The 25,789-nt window shown below is 43.1% G+C and overlaps 1 protein-coding gene across 1 annotated transcript in view; it reads left to right on the forward strand.

Annotated features, from left to right (window-relative positions):
* CATSPERB (cation channel sperm associated auxiliary subunit beta) overlaps nt 1-25,789 on the forward strand; it is a 56,457-nt gene that overhangs the window by 13,775 nt on the left and 16,893 nt on the right. The window contains exons 8-14 of the mRNA XM_054972625.1: nt 4,500-4,546; nt 5,050-5,202; nt 8,951-9,103; nt 12,788-12,932; nt 16,903-17,090; nt 19,676-19,827; nt 21,612-21,811. Of these exons, the coding sequence (XP_054828600.1) occupies nt 4,500-4,546; nt 5,050-5,202; nt 8,951-9,103; nt 12,788-12,932; nt 16,903-17,090; nt 19,676-19,827; nt 21,612-21,811 (1,038 nt within the window). The remainder of the gene's footprint in view (nt 1-4,499; nt 4,547-5,049; nt 5,203-8,950; nt 9,104-12,787; nt 12,933-16,902; nt 17,091-19,675; nt 19,828-21,611; nt 21,812-25,789) is intronic.

Below are 25,789 nucleotides of genomic sequence, written 5' to 3' on the forward strand. Positions count from 1 at the left end.
AAAAATATAAAACAGGGTTGCACTTACCTGTAACTGACCATGGAATCTGAAAAGCGATTCCTGGGCACAATCTTGGGGGGGCAAGAGCAATATTAGGATATCTTTATTGAAATTTGTGGCACATAGATTTATGGCTTAGGTAAGGGCAAGTTTCTGATGCAATATCTGACCAAACATTGAAGTCCTTGTCTGAACATACTGCATGGTTCCAGGTTGGAACCAACACCTTGATGTTTTCAGGAACTGTTGTGAGAATAAATTTACTACATCTCAATTCCATGTGGATTGGGACATAATCCTCCTTATCATGGAGGTAGTAATGAGCTGGTGGATATATGCCATGAGACTCCTTAAACCCGTAAGCATAATAATGGTATGGGGAGTTGTAGGGGGGGGAATAGCCATTGACCTCTCTACAGTCTTTGGGATTTTGTCCTCTCAGAGAGATATGGTGTCGGGGGGGGGGGGCAGAACTCCTAGGAATCAGAGATGAGTGGATAGAGCCAAATAGGAGGGCTTCCCTCTCCCCTTTTGCGACTTCAAAGTCAATTGCCTATCAGTATGCTCTAACTTGAGCTTAGCCTTGTTAGATGGTAGTTCTGACTGGAACTAACGTGGAGCAGCAATTGGGAAGTTGGAGCCAACTGGCCCTGTTTATCGGCAATAGGAGATATCAAGGAGGCCTGTTGTGGGCGCTGTGGTCCTTTACCAGCGGCATTCAATTTCCCAGAGTCAAAAGCGCCTTTCCGCACAGACTCTCAAAGAGTCACTTTCAAATGCAATGCCTTTTCATGGCGCGCCATGGAGCCAACTGGCCCACTTTGGCAAGAGAAGCTGAGCCTGTTGGAGGTACTGAGGAGGCCTATTATGGGTGCTGCGGTCCTTTACATGCGGCATTCAGATTCCCAGAGTCAAAATCACTGTTCAGTGCAGACTCTTAAAAAGCCGATTTCAATCACAATGCCTCTTCATGGCATGCTTTGGAGTTGACTGGCCCTCTTCTTCAGCAACAGGAGCCGAGCCTGTTGGAGGTACTGAGGAGGCCCCTTCTGGGCACTGCTGCCAAACTTAACAGGCATTAGTCATGCCCATGGGATTGGGCCATCTTCAGAATCAAGGAGCGATTTGGTAGGAAACATCCTTCTTCAGCAGTGGCTAAAGAATAACTGAGGGAGGGAGCCACTTGCCCCCCCCTTTTATAGCCACGCCAGGAAGAAAAGCATGCAAAAACGCGAGGTGAGTGTCTCGTGCCTTTAGGAGCTTTGGAATGTCCATGGCTGGCCTGCACATGTGCAGTTCCCATGTGGGGCTTCACAGAAGACACAACGATGAAATTTACTTTTTAAAAAATATTTACATGGCATAAAGTAAGTGGGTTTTTAATGATATTTTTGGTATACATGTAGTTGTCCTGTAACACTATGGTATTCCCCGTTACTGTGTATGGATGTGAGAGCTGGACAGTGAAGAAAGCTGAGAGGAAGAAAATTGATTCAATTGAAATGTCATTCTGGAGGAGAGTTTTACAGATACCATGGGCCACCAAAAAGAAAAATAAATGGGTTCTAGATCAAATCAAGCTTGAATCTAAAATGACAAAACTGAGGCTATGGTACTTTTGTCACATCATGAGAAGACAAGACTCACTGGAAAAGGCAATAATGCTATGGAAGTTGGAAGCCAGTAGGAAAAGAGGAAGACCTAAAATGGAATGGCTTTACTCAGTAAAGGAATACACAGCCTGCCATTTGCAAGAGCTGAAGAAGGTTGTTGAAGATAGGACATTTTGGAGCTCATTAATTTATACAGTCTCCATAAGTTGGAAGCAACAGCACATATCCCACGGAATTATGAAGATTGTCTTGTCATATGATTTCCTGACTTTGGAATAAGAAGTAAAGACATAAGAAGAGCAGTGATGCAGGGGCGTAGAGTCCATCTAGGTGTTGTAGTCTGTTTCCACCAGTAGCCATCCAGACAACTCTAGGAAGTCTGGACATAATAGCACAAAGGCAACTCTTCTCTCCCATTATTTGTGCCCAGCATCTATTATTAAAAGATACATTGTTTCAGAACATAGAGGTTCCATTTATCTGACATGTCTGATAACTGTTGAGAAGTCTATTCCGATATTCCAGTAACTTTTGTCAGCAGGGCTGGATCTAGGGGGGCAGGGGGGTTACTTTGCCCCTGGGGCTGCCACAGAGGGGCGGCGAGCACAGCTACCAGCCGGTAGCGTGCGTGCTGTGGAACTGGCGGCGGTAGCGCGGGCGGCTGAGTGGAGGGCTGGAAGGCTGCCCACACTGTTCACCTGCCCCGCTGACGGGGCGGCTAGCAGCAGTGCAGGGCGCCCCCCGGAAGCATGCCTCCTGCGCTACTGCTGGAGGGAAGGGAACACGTGGCAAGCTGACCGCCCTGTCTGTGGAGCGGGCGGCCTTCCAGCCCTCCACTCAGCTGCCCACGCAGCTACCGCCAGCTCCGCAGCCCGTGTGCTGGGGCAGCCAGCTTGCCACATGCTCCCTTTCCTCCAGCAGCAGCACGGGTGGCATGCTTTCCGGGGGGGGGGGCGCGTGATGATGTCACAAAAGTGACATCACACAGTGCCGGGAGCGCATGTGTGGGGGACCACCAGGCTTGGGTTCACCCGAGCGCAGGCAACCCTAGATCCAGCCCTGTTTGTCAGGCCTGATTCAGATATATTCATTATTCCACATAAAACAAGTAATTGGAATAGTGCAATCTCTTCTATACAGGTATATATGTCAATTAACACTTCTTAATACTTCCAAAGTTATTCACATGTGTTTCAGTCTATCAAACCATAAAGCACTGAAGTTTTGTAAAGCAGAAAAAGGCTACTTTGGAAGCTCAGGACTCATTGCAGCTTTTCAGTGCTCTTTGGTTCTATGGACTGAGACTATTGCTGTTAATGACTTGTAGAATACACAATGAATTGTTAAATAAATTGCAAGCTTTCAGTGCTTTGTAGTCCTATGTTAATGCATTTGAAATGTACTATGAATTGTATTGTCGAAGGCTTTCACGGCTGGAGAACGATGGCTGTTGTGGGTTTTCCGGGCTGTATTGCCATGGTCTTGGCATTGTAGTTCCTGACGTTTCGCCAGCAGCTGTGGCTGGCATCTTCAGAGGTGTAGCACCAAAAGTCTTTTGGTGCTACACCTCTGAAGATGCCAGCCACAGCTGCTGGCGAAACGTCAGGAACTACAATGCCAAGACCACGGCAATACAGCCCGGAAAACCCACAACAGCCATCGTACTATGAATTGTTAAGCTTTCTTTAAGTGCCTCATTGTTCTATGATCTGAGACAATCTGTGAATAAAATGTTTTACAACTCTTTAGCGCTTTATGGTTTGATAGTTTGAGATACATTGTGTTGAGAATAACTTTGAAAGTGCTAGGAAGTGTTAATTTTAATCAATGACTAACTTAAAAGAATATGATGATGCTATCCATTGAGTCTACATAGATAATTAAAGGAGAGCAATTCCTTAAGCCCATTAAATGTCCCCCACCCTCCAAAAGCAGGTCACAAGCAAGAAGACCCTGCTAAGAAGGAGCAGCTAATCAGTTCAGATGTATAGGTTTTCAGAACCATCTTTTAACAGTAATGGCCTGTTCCAGCTGATAGGGCTCACATTCTTGCCTAATTAATTATCTTACAATTTCAAATGCCATACAAAGTTATCTGTACTCATATATTTTCTAAAATGTGTTAAACGCTTCATAAATACATTTTGTTACTTTTAATCATAACAAAGATTCTCAAAAATAGCTATTACAATTTTTTCATACAAAAGACTATTGGCCCTCAACCAATATGTGCCATTTTTGAACCATGGTCTCACTTCTCTCCTTAACTGGACAATCTTACCATTCTCTCATGCTTCTTTCACCGAGATCCTAATACGTATAATATCTATTGACATAAATTATATTATACAAGCTGGGTCAGAAATGTCTTATTCATTTGTAACTTCTTTGTTTTTTGCTCCTCTGCAAGATTGTAGTATTCTGAGTTCTTTAATTCTTCATTTGATATATTAAGTGTTTAGCTGAGAGACCTGGTCAGCCTGCAGAAGCCTCTTCCACGATCTTCATAGCAAGCAGCAACTGCTTCTCTATATCTCTGGCCAAATCTGTAACACTAGATTTATACAACACAAATATGTGTAGAATCACATTACTGAAAGCCCATTGAAATGAATGAACAGAGTGGAGTAATTCTGCATAGGACTGTAAGGTAATGAAGAGATCATAAGCTGTTCTGCTCAGAATCCTATTCAGGTCTATTCCCTGAGGCTTAATCCTAGGATTTTTCCCTTAAGGATTGCACTGTTAGCGACATAACAATTACCAGCTGCCAAGAAGTCTCCTGATTGCTTCTATCTCATATATAGTTATGTATTTTGAAGATGAAAATTAGCATCTGACCATGAGCTCTTTGCGAATCTTCACATATTTCTCTTTTTCTTTCAGTGGATTATATTGCTATCTCGTTCACCAAAGATAAAACATTAAGCCAGGTAAGAGAAAAGATGAAACAACCTGATGAGAACTAGTTGATTATAATTGGGAGTTGTTTGTTCAGTTCATCACAGCAGCTGAAATGTGGCACAGAATGCGATTTCCTGACCATCTTTGCATTAGTTCAAATAATATTTGATCCCTGATAGCTGCAGAAAATGTTTTGAAATGTTTGATAAAGACTCCAGAGGTTCAAAAACCAAAAAGGGACTGGAGTAAAATTTTCATCGAGGGTAGTCTCACTAGTTTTGATGAAGACTGGTCCACAGATTAGTGCACTGAAATTTTCCTTTTCAATGGACGCTTGTTGCATATTCTGCTGGAGGAAAAATCTGAAGCTAGTTTCCCCCTCTGCATGATTTCTGGTTCCTAATTGCTTCTTTGTTGTGTTTTTTCCCCCTATATATCTGAGCATCATTTTAAACCAAACATGTGATGTTCCTAAATCTATGGATACTTGTTCATTTTCCTGTGCTTCTAATTTGAGGTATCGTTTTCATAGGAATCTACCTGTTTCTATAGTAATGATCCATTTAAGGAATGGTACAGTTGCTTGGACCGTAAAAAACAAAATGAGAAGTTAATTTCTAGACGGGCAGTTTCTTTTCTTATTGATTATCAACAGAATACTGGTGTAGGTTTGTTAACTCAGCAGGTACAGTATGCAAAATATACCATTTCCATTGGTGTGTATGTGTATATGTCATTTTGTTATTCAATTTAGAATGAACTAGTAACAAAGCCTGTTGTGGGAAAAAATACAACGGACTCTAGAAAAGGGAGGGTGGGCAGGTGAGCATTGCCTCCTGCTCCATACCTAATCCTGGCCATGTGAAGTGGGGATGGGCATTGTCACCTGCTCCACACCTGGTCCTGGCCGGGTAATAGGGGTGGGTGGGCATTGTCTCCTGCTCTGCACTTGATTCTGTCTGGGTGAAGGGGGGTGGGCATTGCCACCTGCTCTGTTCCTGATCCAGGCTGGATGAAGGGGGGGGCGGAATTGCCACCTGCTCCATGCCTGATCCCAGTCGTGTGAAGGGGGGGCAGGTATTGCCTCCTGCTCTGCCCATGATTCCATCCAGGTGAAGAGGGGCAGGCATTGCTGTCTTCTCTGTGTCTGATCCTGATGGGGTGAAGGGAGGCCAGTATTTCCACCTGCTCCATACCTGATCCCAACCAGGTGAAGAGGAGTTGGACACTGCCTCTTGCTCTGCACCTGATTATGGCAGGTTAAAGGGGGAGTGGGCGTTGCCACTTGCTCCACTCCTGATCCCAGCTAGGTAAAGGTGGGGGGTGGGCATTGCCTCCTGCTCCCTGCCTGCTCCCAGCCAGGTGATGACAGGAGGCAGGCATTGCCACCTGCTCTACTGGCATCATGGGGCATCGAGGAGCACCAGGAGGAGTTTCATCTTGCTCAGAAAACCTTCTGGCTTTGGGTGCTTTTCTGATTAAAACTGTTAACGCAGCGTTAAATGATGTGGAGGTAGCAGGCGTGTGCATTTCATACTTGCACACAAATGCACACCCACATCTTTCCAGAGCAATAGTCTATGTGGAAGGACTGATCTGGTCAGATTTTGTATTTTGGGGCACGCCAATGAGACTCTTTCATTGCTTGTCTTCCTGTGATTTTGTCTTCTTTGTTTTCATTCACCTCTGGGTTAACAGTTTTAATCAGAAAAGAAAATTGGCAGCCAGTAACCTGTGTAGTTTCCCACTTTTACAAAACAAAAAAAGAAAAGAAAAAAGAGGGTACCCTCCCTCTATTTCCCTTCCTGTGAAGGAAAAACCAAGATCTAGCACTCTCTTTCTGCGTGCTTTTATATGCAGTACAAGGACAGGCCAGAGGCTTATCTAAATAGGGAGCCCTGGGCTGCTGCAAAGCAGATTAATGTGTAGTTTTGTTCCTTCATCATGGGAACAAAACTACAAGGCACAGGGACACATGGCAGGAGTCAAAGGTAATAATTTATTGGCTTTGTTACTAAAGCGGCATTTTTAAAAAAAATTGGCTGCACTGTGTCAGTTAGCAATGGAGTGCTTTCCTGCCATGCCACCACCATTTTGCCAGTTAAGTTGTGTGTGTCTGCCAACACTCACCTCTTGGGGGGATCCATTGTTGTGTGCGTTGTCATGTGTTTGAGGAGAAACTCATTGGATCAATAGGTTTTTGGATGATGCGGTTTTTGATTTCCCCAACTCCCCCTCTTGAAAAGAACAGTGTGTGCACACACGCAGCCACCCAACACTCACCTTGATGCGCGCCTTCCTCAAACATTTTTTGGGCTCCATAAACATGGAACCCTGTTGCGTGTTCTCAAACTAAGAGCCAAGCTACAAGTGACTTTTTTCACATGGAGAACACTTGATTGTTTTCGCAAGTTTTCCTGGGAATTGAAGTCTGAGTGTCTTTCCCCTCTCTGTTAGAATCGCTGCCTGAAGAGCTAGAGAAAGGCAGCGGCAGCAGCAGCTTTTGCAAATTGTTCCTCCAGTCACAAGCCTGCTGGACAAGAAGGCTCTCAACAATCATTTGGGGGTAGGCAGCTGCTACTTTCTCCTTGGGCGTCCTGCTCCCAGGGAGCTGCTCTGGAGAAAGCTACCATGTTGGTGAAGCTCCAACCGCAGCAACAGCGGAAGAATCTGCTGCTGCTCTAACATGCCCTCATTCCGGTTTTTCTCCAGGAGCTCAGGAACAGGGGAAGGGCATGTTAGAGCAGCAGCAGATTCTTTCACTGTCGCTGCGGTTGGAGCTTCACTGACACAGCAGCTTTCTCCAGAGCAGCTCCCCGGGAGCAGGATGCCCAGGGAAAAAGTAGCAGCTGCCCGCCCCCAAAGATCATTGAGAGCTCTCTTGTCCAGCAGGCTTGTGACTGGAGGAACGATTTGCAAAAGCTGCTGCTGCTGCCAGCTTTCTCTGGCTCTTCAGGCAGCGATTCTAACAGAGAGGGGAAGGGCACTCGGACTTCAATTCCCAGGAAAACTTGTGAAAACAATCAAGTGTTCTCCATGTGAAAAAAGTCAATTGTACCTTGGCTCTCAGTGGGCTGATGATTGAGAGGGAGGAGTGTGTTCTGTGTGATTTTAGTGCCATTGCGTGTAAAAACAGCTAGTGTGCATCTGTGCATTTGTGGCCAACTCCGTCCTTTGTGTACAATGGCCAAAACTCATGAAAATGGAAAAAACTAATGGATCATATTTGAGCCAGCACTGCCCCAGCTGGAACAAACCAGTAATGGAACAAAATTATTTCAGAATCCCTAGTACCAAAATAAACATGAAAATTTTCTCGGTGCCCACTCCTAATTCTAACCTTTCCTCCATTTCTGCAGCATTGTCCTGCATTGCAGACCACATTCATCCAGCATTACTAGCTTTTTGCTCATTGCATGACATTTGCCTTACATAAGTAGAAAGCACAAAGCTCTGGAGGAGTGTTTTCTCTGACAGAGCACCACCACCATAGTGAAAGACTGACGGGAGGAAACAGGTTAGGCTCCAAACCAAGTTCCTGAAGTGTAAACTTCTTGCCACTGTTTCAGGAAATAAGTGGAAAATGCCACTCATTTTGTGCCTGCTTCACTGAAAATGGTCATAATTTATTGTAATAGATATGTGTCCGCAAAATTACTTACTCCAAAATATGTGGTGGTCTGTTTTTGATCACCACAACTAACCTCTACTGACATAATGACAAGGTAAGACCACAAGCAGAACTGTTTGACCTGTCCATATTAAAATGATACTTTCAGAAGTCCAGATCACTTCTTCCAAAAATGCAAGCTGAAAATAGGGCAGCAGTGGTGAGAGGAATCAACAACATCCAGGTGACATATTTCAAGCAGGTTGCAATAGGCTGCAAATTCAAAGCAATTTGGGAATCTTTCCCCTACCAATTGCCCTGACCTGGATAGCCCAGGTGATCCTGATCACATCAGATCTCAGAATCTAAGCAGGGTTGGCCTTAGTAATTGGATGGGAGAGCTCCAGTGAAGACCAGGGTTGCAGAGGCAGGGAATGGCAAGCCACCTCTCTTAGTCTCTTGCCATGACAACTCTGCCAGGGGTCACCATAAGTCAACTCTGACTTGAGGGCTTTCTCTACCACTGACACCAACTATGCTACCACTGTTGCTACTATCTTCTGCAGCTGCCTTGTCCGCCTTTCCCCTAATGTTAAGTTGTTACAATTCATGTCAAATCTTGAATTCCTTGCATTATTAATGACTAGATGGTACCAATTTTTAATGGCCTTTGGAATGCAGAAAATGTGTCCAGATATATTATAACATGCTTTTGGCTGTACAGTGTTTTGAGCAGATTTATTTATTCAGTTTGGTATATTTGTTCTTTTACAACCTTCTACCGATCAACATACAGAATTATGTGTTTTTCCTTCTTTTGTAGAATAAGGCATTAGTATCAGTGAAGAAGTTAACAGGCCACAAACTGCATAGAAGAAGAAAATTTCCAAATTTTTGGTTTCCAGATACTCAGTTTGAAGCATCTGGCATGTTTTTCCACCCCAACAGTCATTTTCTGTATGTTTATGGAAATCAGGTGAATATCAATGGAACAGCTGTTAACACTGGTGAATCGTGTAATAGTTCAATTATCAAGATTCTTACCTGAAATTCTTTTGAAAAACAATTCCATGTTTTTGAAAGAAGGAGACTTAAAAGTGTCCCAGGGCATACCTGAACTACAGCCTGTGACATTCATATCCTGTGACTGTGTTGTGGTTTGTGTCTCCTCTCCCTCATTTTTTCCTGTGTTGCCATTTGTGCATTTTCTGTATAAATGGAAAGAGCCAAAAGAGAAAACAGCTGGTGGGTGAGAGCAATGTTGCTTTACTGGGAACTTGTAGCACAGAGAGCTGCTGTAGCACAGTGGTTAAGTGGTTTGGCTGTGAATCAGCACTCCAGTGGTTTGAATCCCACTACTGCCATGAGCTCAGTAGGTGGCCTTGGCTAAGCCACTCCTCTCAGCCCCAGCTCCCCAGCTGTATTGTGGGGATAATAATAACACTAACTTGTTCACCACTCTGGGTGGGGCACTAATCTGTATAGAAGAGCGGTGTATATAAGCGCAGTTATTATTATCATTATTATTTGGAGCCCCATGGCGCAGAGTAGTAAGCTGCAGTACTGCAGCCCAAGCTCTGCTCATGACCTGAGTTCGATCCCGGTGGAAGCTGGGTTCAGGTAGCTGGCTCAAGGTTGACTCAGCCTTCCATCCTTTCGAGGTCGGTAAAATGAGTACCCAGTTTCCTGGGGGTAAAGTGTAGATGAATGGGGAAGGCAATGGCAAACCACCCCGTAAAAAGTCTGCCAAGAAAATATCATGATGTGACATCCCCCCATGGGTCAGTAATGACTCGGTGCTTGCACAGGGGACTACCTTTACCTTTTTACCTTTATTATTATCATTTAACCGAGGTGAGATTTTAAAACATTGCTGCTTGCGTCATTTGTCTTGTAAGCACAACCCTGTATTACTGAATTGTTTGAAAATGCTATCACCACCCCCTGCAACCACTTTACTTTACTTTCAGGATGTGAGTAATGTGAATAGTGATCATACAAACATTAAGAATGCCTGTGGGTTGACCCCCACCATATCGCTAATGACAAAACAACGTTTATGTTCCCATCAAGCTGTCAGTTTTTCTCTTCTTTTCCCTTGTTAAAATATTAAAAGACACATTTCCTTTTGAAATAAAACCGTACTTCTTTCAGCTCCAAAATACAAGCAAGCCAAGAAGTGCCTCAGATCCAAGCTACAAGCTACCCTCAAGTTCTGATGGGAAATGTAGGCGTCCTGGTTGTACAGCTTGGCTCTCCATTACAGCTGCAAAACCAGGATGCCTACATTTCCCATCAAAACTTGAGGGAAGCTGACAAGTGTCCAACCTGTGTAAGGCGTCACTTGTAGCTTGGTTCTCAGCCCCTCCTCTGTACCACTTTAAGATTCTCAGCTGTATGGAGGAGCAGTAGAAATGATGACAGCAGGAGCTCTACTGGTGAACAGCAACATTAACTGCGATCCCCATTTAACCTGCACTTTAAACCCATGTTTAAAGGTGGTTCAAATGGGAATCCTAATTAGCTTCAGCATTTTTCTTGACTTTGACATTAGGCGTAACTGTGCTTAATACAGGGTGTTATGATTCAGGCCTAGGGCCTTCTAGTATCAAACTGGTCTCTGATTCACCTTTTCGTAATCAAGCTGGAGAGTCAGGAAGAGAAGGGCAATTAAAATTCTATTTGCTCTTGCCACAAACCCATGTCCAACTCAGGCTTAGGCTGACCTTCCCCTACCCTGAGGTAAAACTTCTCCTCTTTAAGCCTATGAAGCTATATACTGGACCGGGAAGCCTCTGGTAGCGTGGTTGATGTTAAGCTTCAACTTTCCTTCTTGTCCCACCCTTAAGAAATATTAAAAATGGTTACCCAGCCAAGTCTTAGTAGGGAACAGATCAGGGATTTGTGCTTCCCTTTAGCAGAAACTGGCACACAAGGCTTGGGGAGGTTCAAAAGGTAACAGAAGGTTTATTTACAGTAGGTTAAAGTCAAAAGGCATGTTTGAACTGAAGAAACAGAAAGGTTTATATACAGCAACTTCACTGGTGTGAGGCACAAAACACTTGGAATAACACGAGGTTGCTGGCTTCTTTCAGAGGTTGACTCTGCTTCACAAATGTTTCCCTTTTAAAGCACAGACAGCACGACTTTCCCTCCTCTCCAGACTTAAGGGTGCTCCACTGAGACAAACCCTTGCTAGATACTGGGCAGGCGTTATAGTTATGAGCTATAACCCTGTTCCTGGCACTGAAGGGGAGACTCCTTTCTACCCACTTCCTTGGCCCACTATAATTCCCAGATCTCTCAAGTCTAAGCAGGAGTAGTGCTGGTTTTTCCCACTTTATTCCGAGGACTAACAGTGCTTCATAAACATTTCTTCCTCACACAGAGGATTCTCTGGCTGACCCTCTCTGGTCCAAAGCCAGGCTCCAACTTCCCTTCACTCTCTTGTTTACTCTCCAACTCCAACTGCCAGATTCCCCAACATTCCATCCCCAACTGCCATTTCAGGCTAGCCCCACGGGTGGGAGTGGGGGAGGAAACATGTCGATCATAGCTCACTGACTGGAAATCTCAGCATCTGAAGCTGAGTCTGTCACAGCTCTGCTTGACACCTCTCCTTTGAATGCTGACAACTGGGGATGCACTTATTGTGTGCTGTTCTAGCCTTTTGATGCCAACCTAAAAACTTGTGAGGTGAAGCCTATGAGAGACACATGACATGAGAGCTTCCTAGTCATGGCTGGGATGGGAACTCCTCCCCACCTTGGGAAAAGTGCACAAAAAAACCCTGCAGCCACTTAACTGTGCAGCTCCAGTGAGTTTCTAGGATGGTTGGGACAGAAGGTCATGGGTGTCAGGCTTGCTTCCCTCCACTTAGACACTGGGCACCCATCTCAAGCAGGAGATGAATAAGGTACTCTGGTAATCCTTCAAGTGACAAGCAGTAGCAACTGTTTTTATTTTATTTTCTGTAACTGCAAACCTTTGGTGCAAAATCTATTTTCCCTAACTTGTACGCTCTTTATATCCTGTAGCTTTTAGTAGTTCCATGAAGACTTTTCTTGGTTAAGAAAAGCTGTGTTATTCCTCACCCACATGCCTATACCTGGTCACATACCAGAACTCTGTAAACACTCAGAGGCTAACCAACTTCCCCAATGGCTGGCGGACAGAAAGCCTGCTTAGTTAGGGTGGTGGCAACACTACCCAGGACAAACTAAGGATCAGAGGGAGGAAGGACCAGCACCCACCAGGGAACAGAAATTTGCTGCTGAGATAATAGGCAGTGATGACAAGGAAGAAACATGTGATTTTGCAACCCAAGAATAGTTAAGAGCATGTCTGCATCAACCAAGTTGTGCCATATCACACTACATGCAAGAAGCAACCCAGTGGACAGGGTTGGGCACTTGCAGGCAGCCAAACATCCCATCAAGTGATCAGCTGCCTGTTCACAATCATTGAGGGTTTGAGCATCCCCAGTCTGAAGTGCCTATTATCTTCGTCCCCATATTACTATCATTATTTAAAGGTAATCTCTGTAGTTGGGTTCTTCTCCACGAATAATTATTAGCTGCCACAATACACACACTTTTTTAGTCTTGTCTATTTTAAATGTAGAGATCATTATGTTTTATATTCTTTCCCCTTCCGTTAGGTGTGGTTATCTGAAGATGGAGGCAACGGATTTCAACTTTTAATTAAACTAACATATGAGACTGTTATAAAAACAGATACGTGTGTACACAACCAAGCTATTATATTTGTGACTGATAAGGGGAGTGTGTTCTACGCCAAGGCAGGTAAGAACTTCAAAAGAATTCAAAGCCCCTGAAATATGAAATAAGGCACATAACCTTAGAGACTACAGAGAAATAATTGAGAATAACAAACACTAAAATGTCACTGTGGGGAACAGAAACCACCTTGGTTGTGACTCACAGTGAAATCCAAAGCGTAGGATTTCACTGACTGTGTGGTGCCACAGGTGGTATCTGAGAGTCCACAACGTGTGGCAGCAGAGGGGCCACCATTAACAGAGACCTCAACATTGCTGTCTTGACCTTTTTGTCTTCTTTTCTGCTGTGACAACTTAATGCACAGGGATACATGTGCACACATTCCATTTCTCTTTTTTTCAACTCATGCACCTTCCCTCTTCCACTTTCTAACTCTCTCCAACCTGACCAGCCAGTCTCATGATAGCACTGGTGCTATCACACCATGTCCAAATCCACTTCTAATGAAGTTTCCCAATGGAAACTCACCTATGGCAGTATACAGGCAACCTCCCTGGGAACTTCACAGAGACCTAAAGTACTGACCGATGAGCCTTTTGAACCTATAGACCAGATAGTTTTGACATTATTATTGTGGAAGCTCTCATGGTTAGCTGCAATTGTGCTAGCAAGAAGAATTTAGGGTCTCTTGATGTGAAAAGAGCTGTGTGTTTTTTTCAGTGATCTGATCTTTCTTACCCCTTCCCTCAACCCCCAAATCAGTATACATCACAGAGTGCAGGAATTAGTGTTATCATAATTTTACCCAGCTCTCAAATATTCACAGAAATTATGTTTGATATATGAAGGACTCGTAGGGTATGCCTGAAGTGAATAATAGTTTACTGGATCTGATACTTTTTGTGTGTTATGTAATCAACTGTGAGAAAAAAAAACTGCTGTTAAACTGGTAGATCAGGATATTCCCTTCACTGTCCCAATAAAGTTCAACACAGTCCATGGTTCCTACAGATACTGCTTCATGTTCTATCAGGGGAGCAGTTGCATCTGCTGCTTTAGCATTATCACTCCATTATTGGATTCTTCTGAGGCAACCATTTGGACTTCAGTTTCTTGCTTTGATGGACTGATGTTTAGATACCTATTAGGTCTGCTGCTGAAGCCTTTGTGAAGAGGCAGTTGTGCTCAAGAAAGAAACTAGATCTTTTGACTTCTTGCCTATTTCTAATAGTTTAGAATTGTTGGCAAGGATCCGAAGATCTGTATGCAGCTTTCCATGTGAGCATAGGACCTTTACTGAAAACACCTTCCTACTGCAGGCTCCCTGTACCTACTGAAAAGCTGCCATTCCATCAAGTACAAAGAGCTGCTACTAGAACAGGAAATTTGCAGCACTGCAATCACAAAGTGCACACAGGAGTGTTTTGCACACAGAGACTTCTTGAATACTCTCTGGCTGCTTTCATATGTCCTTAATGGGACGGCCTGTCAACAGAACTCTTGCAGGTTATCTCACTCATTACACACGCCATCATTCCCCATGTGCGAGTGGGTCATGATGATCCCAGTTTTTAAGTGTTTTTTGTGAGACCTGTTTTGGTCCATGTTTATTTTTGATGCAGGTTTTCCGTGCAATTATCCTACTGTTTCTTTTTTTTGTTTGAAATTTTTTAATATTTCCAAAATAAAAAGGGTACAGAAAAAACAGGGGGAGTTACAAGGTCAAAGGAGGGGTAGGATTTTGCACTACAAAAGTTATTAAAATACAGAGTACGCAAAACATATCTTAATCAAAGTTAATCAATATTAAAATAAAGAATACATATACTATTCCAGCTACTGAGTATTTTCACCTTTATCTTCACAAATTAAATACATTATGCAGTCTACCTCGTCCCTAATATTTGACCATTTCCATCTTATCATAGCTTTATATTCAGTATTTATCAATATATAAACCTCATTCTGTAATTGCTGCACTATTTCATCTTATCTCTTTATGTAACTGATTAATATAGCGATCCTCATCCTCTCTACTTGTCCCTAACGATATCAGTGCTTCCAGATCTTCAAACTATTTTAGCAATTAGCAATAAAATATTTAATTATATATTCATACCTTTCTCCCCTTGTTAGACTATAAGCACTAATAAGCTATATACAATAAATCGGTACTTTATAGAACTGCAACCTCTTATTTATTTTATTCTTTATAAGCAAAACAATTCCCCCATTTCTCTTCAAATTCACTTATTGGTCTTCTATTTATATAACTCATCAGTTTCACCATCACTGCATATACTGCCATCTTATCTTTCCAAATTTCCTTGTTTGGGCATTCCTCTTCTTTCCATTTCCTCGCAAATGTCATTCTTGCCGCCGCCAACAAATATCTGAATAATTCATGTAATGTTTTATCGATATTTTCTGGTATTATTCCCAGCAGCATAGTCTGGGATTTTAAGGCAAAATCTAGTTTTAAGATTTTTTGCATCTCCGCATGAATGTCTTTCCAGAATTTTTTACTTTTTTTACATGTCCACCACATGTGATAAAAAGAGCCATCCACTTCTTTACATTTCCAACATGACCCTATATATTTCTTGTCCATTTTCTCAATATTCTTTGGCGTGATATACCATCTGAAGAACATCTTATACCAGTTTTCCCTTAGTGTTTGACTTGCCGTAAACTTTATACCCTTTGTCCAAAGATTCTCCCACTGTTGAAATGTTCTTTCTTCTCCAAAATTTTGCATCCATTTTACCATGCAGATTTTAACTTGTTCTGTTTCTGTATCATATTGAAGTAAAAGTTTGTAGATGTGACCCAAAATGTGCTCTTTCTTCTGTGTGATTTTCTCGATTTCTGTAAGTTCTCTTAATTGTCCTCTGTGAACTTTAAGAGCTTCTTTTAATCTACAGATAGCCTGAAAGTATATCAGCCATTGTATTTTTATTCCTTCATCTTGGATTTCTTGCCATAATTTTATCTTCCCTTGAGAGTTTATCATATCTCTGTATGTTATTAAGTCATTGTCTTTTCTCTGCTTTTTATCGCAAAAAGCTTCAATTGGTGGTAATATTGGTGATATCAATGGTCAATTATCCTACTGTTTCAATGCATGCGGAGGCTTTTTTGCGCTTCAGAAAAGACCTCTCACAAATCTCCAACCCCTCCTCTTGCCATTACCGTTCCTTTAAACATCACACATGCATCTGGCTCGCATGCAGAATCGTATAATTCCCCCCCCCTTTTTTTTTTTACTTTTTAAAATGGTCCTTGCACTATTAGGATATCTCTCAATACAAAGGGAATCATACTGCAGTGTTTGCTACATTGTATCACTCAGCAATTAGACTATCAGTCTAGGAACAACACTGAGAACGGAACGCCATTTTGGATTTTTATTTAAATATGGAATCGTGCGATCACATCACTCTACTGTTTGAATATTTATTAAACACTTTTGCATTTAAAACTTGGAGTGGGAAATGAATGGTGGAGAACAAAGTACTACACATGCACAGTTTCTACAGAAGCTGAAAGACAGGACAATGGTATAGCGCAATCCCGCATGCACTCAAAAAAAAAAAGTTGGGTGGGAATGCATCAATGTCATTTGTGATGAGGCGCAGATAAAGAACGCGTTTTCTGGTTTGGGACTTTTTTCGTGACAAACACCCACAAAATGCATGCAGATGTTGCATGTGAAAGGTGAGTTTTCGAAGCAGATCAGGAAGACATGGCTTTGGGATGGAGAAAACTCAAAAAAACTGGAACATGTTGGAAGCTCTCTCTCTTTCTCTCTCTCTCTCTCTCAACTATTGGCTTAAGTTACATGTATCTTTAGAGTGAAAGGCTCAGCTAATCACAACAGTTGTTTCCTTATTACATTAATTAATCAAAGCACAGTCAGAATAGATATTGGTCCCTGTACACTCCAAATGAAAACAGCCCTCCTACAATATCATTATATGTGTGATTTTGCACATGTGTATTATTTCTATTTTCTTGTGTTCTTTCACTGTAGGTGTACACAGATATGCCAAGCTTACAGGTTCTATAGATCATGATGTCTTTAATATGAATTTTGACCACTTGGGAGATTTATTTTGTATTACTTTGAATGACACAGTTAAAGATGCCCTAGAAGTGAAGAAAATGGATGTGAACACTTTATTGCAGGTTTACTATACATTTGATGTACTAATGTTAAATGTATATGAAAATTTAATTATTATTGGATGAGGATAACCAACTATTCTTCATGTGCATCTAACTAGGAGGCTAGTCTTATGATTGGATTGAATCTTTCATTAATCCTCATTCTTAGCTCTATATGCCCATAGGCTTAATTCTTTTTTTTTTAAATGACTTATTTATATTGTTAACATACTGACTAGATATAGCCATGATGGTTTTATTACAGCTAAAAAAAAACCCCAGATGTTCAGATATAACAACAAACAATAGTTCGTTATTGTTGGAACAAGGCTTGGAAGTATATGAGCTCATGTTTGGAAACTAATACTTAGTTGCCCCCAGCTGACAACAAAGTCCTCTGAAGAACCATGACAACAGCTGAGCAGCAGCTCTGGGGCACTCCTATGTGAGATATGACACCTAGAAGTATCTGATTTGGGGGCTAAAATCTAATGATTTCTTGCAAGGAGCCTGTGGGTGCAATGGAGGAGGTGCCATTTGCCACTTTTTCTTCAAAAGAGATGCTTTGATGGATCAGGGCCAACAGGAGGCAGATAAGAGTGGGCACAAATCTCTTTATCTCCCAGTCATGGGGAGGGCCCTGTGCGAACTTGGAGATCAAAAACTTCCATGTTCACAAAATTCTCATGGTGTGTACAAATAGTTATAAAACAGGAAGTCTTTGACATTCAAGCCATATCTGAGGGGATGGAGGGAAGGGAGCGAGCCCATTGTCTTCCTACTGATTTCAGTGGGACATTTACAGTTCAATGTGCTTAGGTATATAGCCTAATTAACTTATTGCATCAGAGCTATTCTGAGGAAGAACTAGGTGAAGAATGCTCTTGTCTATGACAGGTCATAAATTAATCTTCTTTGAAAGTGCCACAGTCTTGTGACCAAAACTCTCCCATTGAAATCAGTTTAGTTTGGATCATTCCAATCATCGGAAGAATTCTTAATACATAGAGCCTTGTGTTCATAAGAATGTTAGCAAAATTATTTTAATATCTACGGTACTATTTTTGTGGTCTCTTTTTCACTCAGCTACAATCTGGCACATAAGCCCCTCCTGGAGATGGTTAGAGATCACCCTCTGTGGTCTGTTGCAACCTCTGCAGTCTTTTCCAAAGGGGTGCTAATCCCTGGTTATGAAGAATGAGCATGTGGTCTCAACCCTCCACCTTCTTCAGATATTATGTGTCTGGGGCCAGAGGCTCAGCCCCCGGACTCACCTGGAGAAGGGGATGGGAGACAGCTGGGAGCCAGCAACTTGGCTGCCCACACCGATGCCAGGGAGGCCCACTGAGCGGAGGGATGGAGTGAGGTCGCAACTGCCACCACCGTTGGAGGGGCAGCGAAAGAGGGCAACACCAGGACCCAGGCAGCCATGGAAGGGGCTGCCCCACAGCTGGGCCGTGCTGTGGGAACGGACGTCTCTGGCTATGGGGCCATGCCCACCTTGACAGCCTAGGAGGGATGGAGACACCCAAACCGTAGCAAGTCCAATGGGGCAGGTGGAAGCTGGCCAGCCCCACCCTCCAATGGGATGCTAGGAGCACGGATGGGGCAGGAGAGGGCAGCCAACTCCAGGAGAGAGTGCAGGGGCTGAGGCCACTTCCCATTGAGCCCAAAGGAAGGGGCTTCCGCGAGGATAGGGCAGGACTGGGAAGATAGGGAGGGTGCCCCTCCCAGCGGTCCCCATAAAAGGGAGAGAGAAGAGGAAGACAGGGTGGGGAATGGAGGAGCAGTTAGAGAAGAAGAGTGAGTTGTTGAGAGCATGAGAAAGAGAGAGAGAGGAGGAGGAAAAGGAGAATGTTTCATATGGAAGGGAGTTGGAGAAGAGGCAAGAGGCAGGTAAGGCAGAGAAATGGACAAGAGGGTGTGAGGGTGATGTATACCCCCCTATGGCCATGAACCAGACACCAGTGATGAGCCTAATGGCAGCTTGCCAAAAGCCTTTGTCAGATGCTAAGGCGCCCAATGCAGCTGCACCCCAGCCAAGGTGGAGCGAGACCACTTGCCAGGAGCCCTCAGCAGGCACTAGGGCGCCCAGGGCAGCTGCGACTCAGCCAAGGTGGGGCAAGGCCATATGCTAGAAGCCCTCGACAGGTGATTGGGCACCAAGTGCAGCAGCACCTGGGCAGAGACCTGACAGCGTGGTGCACAGAGACCACAAAGAAAATGAGCAGGTTGGTGTTCTTCTATTTGTTTTCTGTACAGTCACATAACACACACCCCTTCCTCTCAACAAAGTCAGCAGGGCACGTTGTGTTTTTTGGAGGGGGGAGAGCTAAGTGTGAAGGTTCTGCTCTGCCCGCTTGGGATATGTGCATTACAGTCCATAACCCTGGATGTGTGGGTCAAGCAGCAAAAGCCTATTTCAGCTTAGCCCTCCGAGTTTCTAAACGATATTGCATATCAGCTTGAGTTCTCATTAATGTGGCTGCACAGATGGCCAGTCAGTGAACACCAGTTATAGACGAGCAATCTCTTCTGTCCTTACATGGACCCTGATATAGTGATTTGCCTTTTAGAAATTTGCCAGTTCTATATCTATGAACATAGAGAAATTAGACTTTTTTAAAACTTTGTTCCAGGAGGATGATTTGTCTTTTGATGGCGCGTTATCTCCACAGTACGTCACTGAAGAGCAGATAATATTTTTTAGTCATATTCCATTGGGTCCATATGATAATGATACAATACCAAGATTCTATAATCTGTACATAGGAAAAGCATTAGAATATGGGTAAATACCAATAAAGCTAAATGTTGTTAAACTCATTTATCAAGGAATATCCCATTGTTTCATGTGTTCAACAGTTACAGAGAGTATTTGTTTTGTACTAGCACAACTTTAAAATCACACATTTATTTATTTATGTAAAATAAATTCCCTTGGCTTCACGCTCCATCATAAAATACAATAAAACAAATAAAAACAGCATAGTAATTAAAATGAAAATCAACAGCACTCACATGCATACACATGCACACATAAAGAGGCTGCCTAGTTTTTGCAGATTACATCTGCATATAGGTAAGTCATAAACTCATTCACACCATACATCTTCATATAGGTAAGTCACTATATATTTGTCAGCCATGAGACCCCAAAACAGGAACCAAACACTTCTCCTGATCATGAAGATTGAGGGTGTTTAAGTGCAATATAACCCCTTTCGTTTTGCAAAAATGGTGGCTTAGATTTTTAAAAAATTTTTAGAGGATCCCATATTTCCTTTATGTCTGCTTCTAGAGTTCATCATCTTACATTTTTAGCATATACCTTTATATTAATGTTTAAAACATAACCTTTAGACTCTAAAAATGCAAGCATTAACTTCATATAGGAATATGTGCTATAGGAGACTCTCATTTAGGAATGGCTCTTCTGATACGATTTATAATAACAACAACATTTGATTTATATACCACCCTTCAGGACAATTTAATCCCCTATCAGAGCGGTTTACAAAGTATGTTATTATTATCCCCACAACAACAAACACCCTGTGAGGTGGGTGGGGCTGAGAGAGCTCCAGAGAGCTGTGACTAGCCCAAGGTCACCCAGCTGGCTTCAAGTGGAGGAGTGGGGAATCAAACCTGGCTCTCCAGATTAGAGTCCCACGCTCTTAACCACTTCACCAAACTGGCTTTGAATCCAAGGCTGAAAAGCACAGGGGTTGACAGCTGTACTTTTTCTGAAAACAGGATTCTACTTCAACCTTTCTCTGCTTCCATGGCAGAAGCATTCCCTCCCCATTTTATTTGTCCTTAATCAGGGGTCTGAGTCCAATGCTCGAGGGTTGATTTTGAGCAGACTCCACTCCACAAGCCAAGTACTCCACAAGCCAAGCCAAGCAGAGTAGAATAGCCAATTTGGCTACTGAAACTTCTATGACAACAGATAACGTAATTACAATCCAGGAAACAGGCAACCATGTTCCAGAGAGTTGTCAAATGGCTAGGAGATGGCAATTACCAAGAGTCATACTATCTGGATATCAATCATATCCTGCTGGCGAAACATCAGGAACTACAATGCCAAGACCACGGCAATACAGCCCGGAAAACCCACAACAACCATCGTTCTCCAGCCGTGAAAGCCTTCGACAATATATCTGGATATCAATCATATCCTTTCTCATCTTCCTTCAGCCATTAAAAGTCTACTTCAAAGGGAGGGGCCATGGCTTAGTGGTTGAGTATCTGGTATGCAGAAGGTTCCAGGTTCAATCTCTGGCATCTCCAGTTCAAGGACCAGGCTGTAGGTGATGTGAAAGACCTCTGCCCAAAACTTCAGAGGGCCACTGCCAATCTGAGTAGACAACACTGACCTTTATGGACCAATCACCTAATTCAATATAAGGCAGCTTCATGTGTTCAAAGGTCACTTGCCTATTCATTGATCACTGAATGACTACTAGGTTGAGAAAAGCCAAATGGGACAAGTTCTTAACATGCTGCTATAGTTGAATTTTATTTAAACTATAGGTTGACGTAATTCCATTGTGCTTCCTTTCCATTCAGGATGGGAGGATCTGGTATAATCAACCAGGTTTTTGAGCACAACAAATATCCTCCAAATTTTATATCATCTATCATCGTTGATGTTCTGGATCGGTTCCCTGTTGAGACTAGCATTAGCAGCCCTTGTGTATTAAATACTTTAACCATTCTGCAACCTGATCCTGGTACTACTGCATTTAAGCTTCAGCTTGGTGCTTCAGGTGAGTTAAGAATGTACAGATCACACGGTAATGTTTTGGATGTCTTAAGTTAGGAGTCCCCAACACGATGTCTGTGAGAGCCATGGCACATACCAACACCTTGCCTGGTGCCTGCCAAGTGTTTTAGAAAGTGTGTGGGGCCAGGGGTCTTTTGTCTACCAAGGCTTCTGATTGACCACTGGGGATATGATTGGCTGTACAGATTTTTTAACATCTTGTTAAACCGAGCTTTTGCCTCTAATGTCGAAGAGTTACTATTAGAGTTATGCATAATCTCAGTCCCTGACTTTTTGTGGTTGGTTCTGCCTCCTGCGGCAGCCATTTTGTGGTTGCACCCACCACCCTGTGTCAGATTTCCAAAGATGTCCGCGGGCTCCAAAAGCGGGGTACCCCTAGGTTAAGCTATGCTTATCCAATCAGTCCTCCAGCAGTATCCATAAAAATTGGTCACCTTTATTTGCAGGGTCTGTTCATCCACAACACAAAACCATGGTTTATTTTAACTGTGATGCAACCTTGCTCAAAGGCCACCAAACACCTTCTTAAGTGTCCTCTCTCTACTATACAAGATGCTTGCATCAGATACCCCCTCGCATTTACTCATAGGCCCAGGCAAGATTTGTCTTCCTGCCACCATCTCACCAGCCACAAACTCTTAAGTGTTCACACATGAAGACTCAAACCCCAACAAAGCCCCTGCAACTGCCTGCTCACTCCTATATGTTTCCTCATACTCATTAAACAAACAGATGAATCGCATGATTCTACTAGAACACTAAACAGAGAAAGCAAGTAACTAGCAGAGACAGCTGTGAATGATGGGAAGATAATCTTAATGTAAATGTGGACTTTCAAGAGCCTCTAAAGACATGGGAATAAATGGTCCCAGATGTACTAGCTAATGGCTTTGCAGACAGCTTGGCTGCCTAGGAGGATGAAACTGATGTGGCCAATTATCACTCACTCTCTAATCTGCCCTTTCTGGGCAATGTGATCGAGAGAGCAGTAGCTGACCAACTCCAGATCTTCTTCAATAACTCTAGTGCTCTGGACCTTTTCCAGTCTGGATTCAGACCAGGGCATGGGACTGAGACAGCACTAATAGTAGCATTAGTGGATGATCTCCATCTGAAAACTGACAAAGACCATGCCTCATTATTGCTCCTCCTGGATCTATCTGCAGCCTTTGATGCAGTAGACCATGATATCCTGTTGAGGCATTTAGAAACATAAGTGGGCATCAAATGATGTGCCCTGAACTGGTTTAAATCATTTTTCACGGAAAGAACTCAAAGGGTTGCTGTCTGAGATCAGCTATCTCCAGAATGGAAACTATCTTACGGGGTTCTGCAGGGTGCACTCTTATCTCCCATGTTATTCAACTTCTATGTAAAGCCTTTAGGAGAACTCATTCGCAGCTATGGAGTTGGATGCCATCATTATGCAGATGACACTTAATTCTATATCTCACTATCCAGATCCCCACAGGATGCAGTAGAAATCTTAGATCGCTGCCTGACAGCCGTGGTGAAATGGCTGGAAAAGAACAAATTAAAATTGAACCCAGACAAGACAGAAGTAATGCTTGTTGGGAAGGCAGAGTTCTTGAAGGACATTGTAGTTTGTCTGACCCTTGCAGACTCGGTTAAGATCCTAGGGGTTATACTTGATCTAGCACTACTACTAGAAAAACAAGTTAATGCAGCTGCAAAAAATGCTTACTACAATCTCACTCTAGCCTGGAAGATGGCTTCTTACCTCAACACAGCCGACCTAGTCACCTGGATCCATGCTATGTTAACATCAAAACTTGACTATTTGTAATGCACTATACATTGGTCTCCCATCTAAGTTAACGAGGAGGCTCCAATTGGTGCAAAATGCTGTGGCTCAACTGTTAGCAGGAGCGAGCAGGAGCATGAACATCACTCCCATCCTACAGTGACTCCATTGGCTACCTATCAGTTACCGTGCTCAATTCAAGGTATTGCCAAGAAAACATTGTGATGTGACATCCCCCCATGGGTCAGTAAGGACTCGGTGCTTGCACAGGGGACTACCTTTACTTTTACCTATTTGACCAGTACCACTGGAAGTCAATGACAATCAAAGGTCTGATGCAGTTTGTCACATGTTAGAGCTGAGGTTGTGGACTTCATTGGGTGAAGTTCCATCCACTTGGAATGGGCATCTACAATAATCAAGAACATCTTCTTGAGAAAAGGTCCTGCAAAATCTAGATGTATCTGAAACCAAGGTTTTCCAGGCCACTCCCATGGATGTAGAGGTGCCAGAGCTGGTGCCTGCTGGTATTGTTGACATTGGACACATAGTTTGCACTCCTGTTCTAAATCTTCATCTAAATGTGGCCACCAGATGTAGCTGTCGGCTAAAGCTTTCATGCAAGAGATCCAAGGATGGGTTTCATGCAGTTCTTGTAGAACTTGCTGTCTTCCTTGGGGAGGGATCACAACCATAATACCCCATAATATGCATCCATTGTCCACCCTTAATTCAGCCCTCCTGCTCTAATAGGGATGAATTGCTTCTCCTAGATTCTGTAGGGGCCAGCTGTGCAGAATGAACTGTGTCACTTGAGACAGAATTGGATCCTGCCAGGTCCAGACTCTGATCTGAGAAACTTGTACTGGTGTTTGATTAAGATGCTCCATTAACAGTGCCGCTTCCTCAGGGGTATCTTCAGTCCTTGGTGCTCCTGGTTTTGGTAATCTGCTCAGGGTGTCTGCATTTCCATGTTGGTTACTCGCTCTGTAGGTTATCTTAAATTGGTAAGCTGCTAGTGTCAGGGCCCAACATTGTAACCAGGCGGCTGCCATAGTGGGCACAGCTTTATTTTCATTAAAGAGTCCAATTAATGGTTTATGATCTGTGACAATCATGAATTGTTTCCCATACAGATACTGATGGGATTTTTTTTACACCAAAGATAATGACTAGGCCCTCTTTCTTCACTAAGTTGTGGATAACCTCGCTCTGCTTGATTGAGTGACCTTGAAGCATGTGCTAGAGGCCGTTCTTCATTACTTTGCATGCTTACCACTCCATAAGATGAAGCATCACAAGACAAGATCAATTCCTTTGTAGGGTCAAGATGGACCAGTAGATCTGAAGATTTCAGCAGCTTCTTAGATTTTTGAAAGGCTTCTTCTTGCCTCTGTCCCCAGCTCCAGACAGTCTCTTTCCTCAAATGTAAGGGTTCCAAGAGGGTTGAGAGGTTTGGAAGGAATTGATTATAATAATTCAACATCCCCAAATAGGCTCTGAGTTCTGCTGTATTCTGCTGGGGCCTTCTCAATAGCCATTACTTTATCAGCCAGAGGCTGTACTCCTTCTTTGATGATTTTATATCCCAAATACTGTAATTCAGGCTTCATAAAAAAGCATTTGTTCTGTGGTTGTTGTGGGTTTTCCGGGCTGTATTGCCGTGGTCTTGGCATTGTAGTTCCTGACATTTCGCCAGCAGCTGTGGCTGGCATCTTCAGAGGTGTAGCACCAAAAGACAAAGTGTCACACTGAGAGATCTCTGTCTTTTGGTGCAAGCAAAATCAAAAAGAGTCCAGTAGCACCTTTAAGACTAACCAATTTTATTGTAGCATAAGCTTTCGAGAATCAAGTTCTCTTCGTCAGATGCCTGATACAGAGACTGGTCAAACACAGAAGAGTAGGAGAGGGAAGAGGCAATTAGGGGGGGTGGGGGAGGGAGCAATCAAAACATTCCTTTGCTAGTATATGTAAACATCTCCTTTTGGTGTGTGTATCAGTTGGCTTCAAAGGAGTTTGCCCTGTTAGTTTGTAGAAGCCAAACAGCTAGACCATCCAATTCCAATGCAGTATGGGCCTTCGATAACCACAGCTCTCCCTGCCAGATGCATCTGACAAAGAGATCTGTGGTTCCCGAAAGCCCACGCCAGGTGCCACTGAGCTCCCCCAGACCCCACCTCTGTAAAGGAAATCTGT

This window comes from Eublepharis macularius, chromosome 2, assembly GCF_028583425.1.
Source record: "Eublepharis macularius isolate TG4126 chromosome 2, MPM_Emac_v1.0, whole genome shotgun sequence".
Lineage (NCBI taxonomy): Eukaryota > Metazoa > Chordata > Lepidosauria > Squamata > Eublepharidae > Eublepharis > Eublepharis macularius.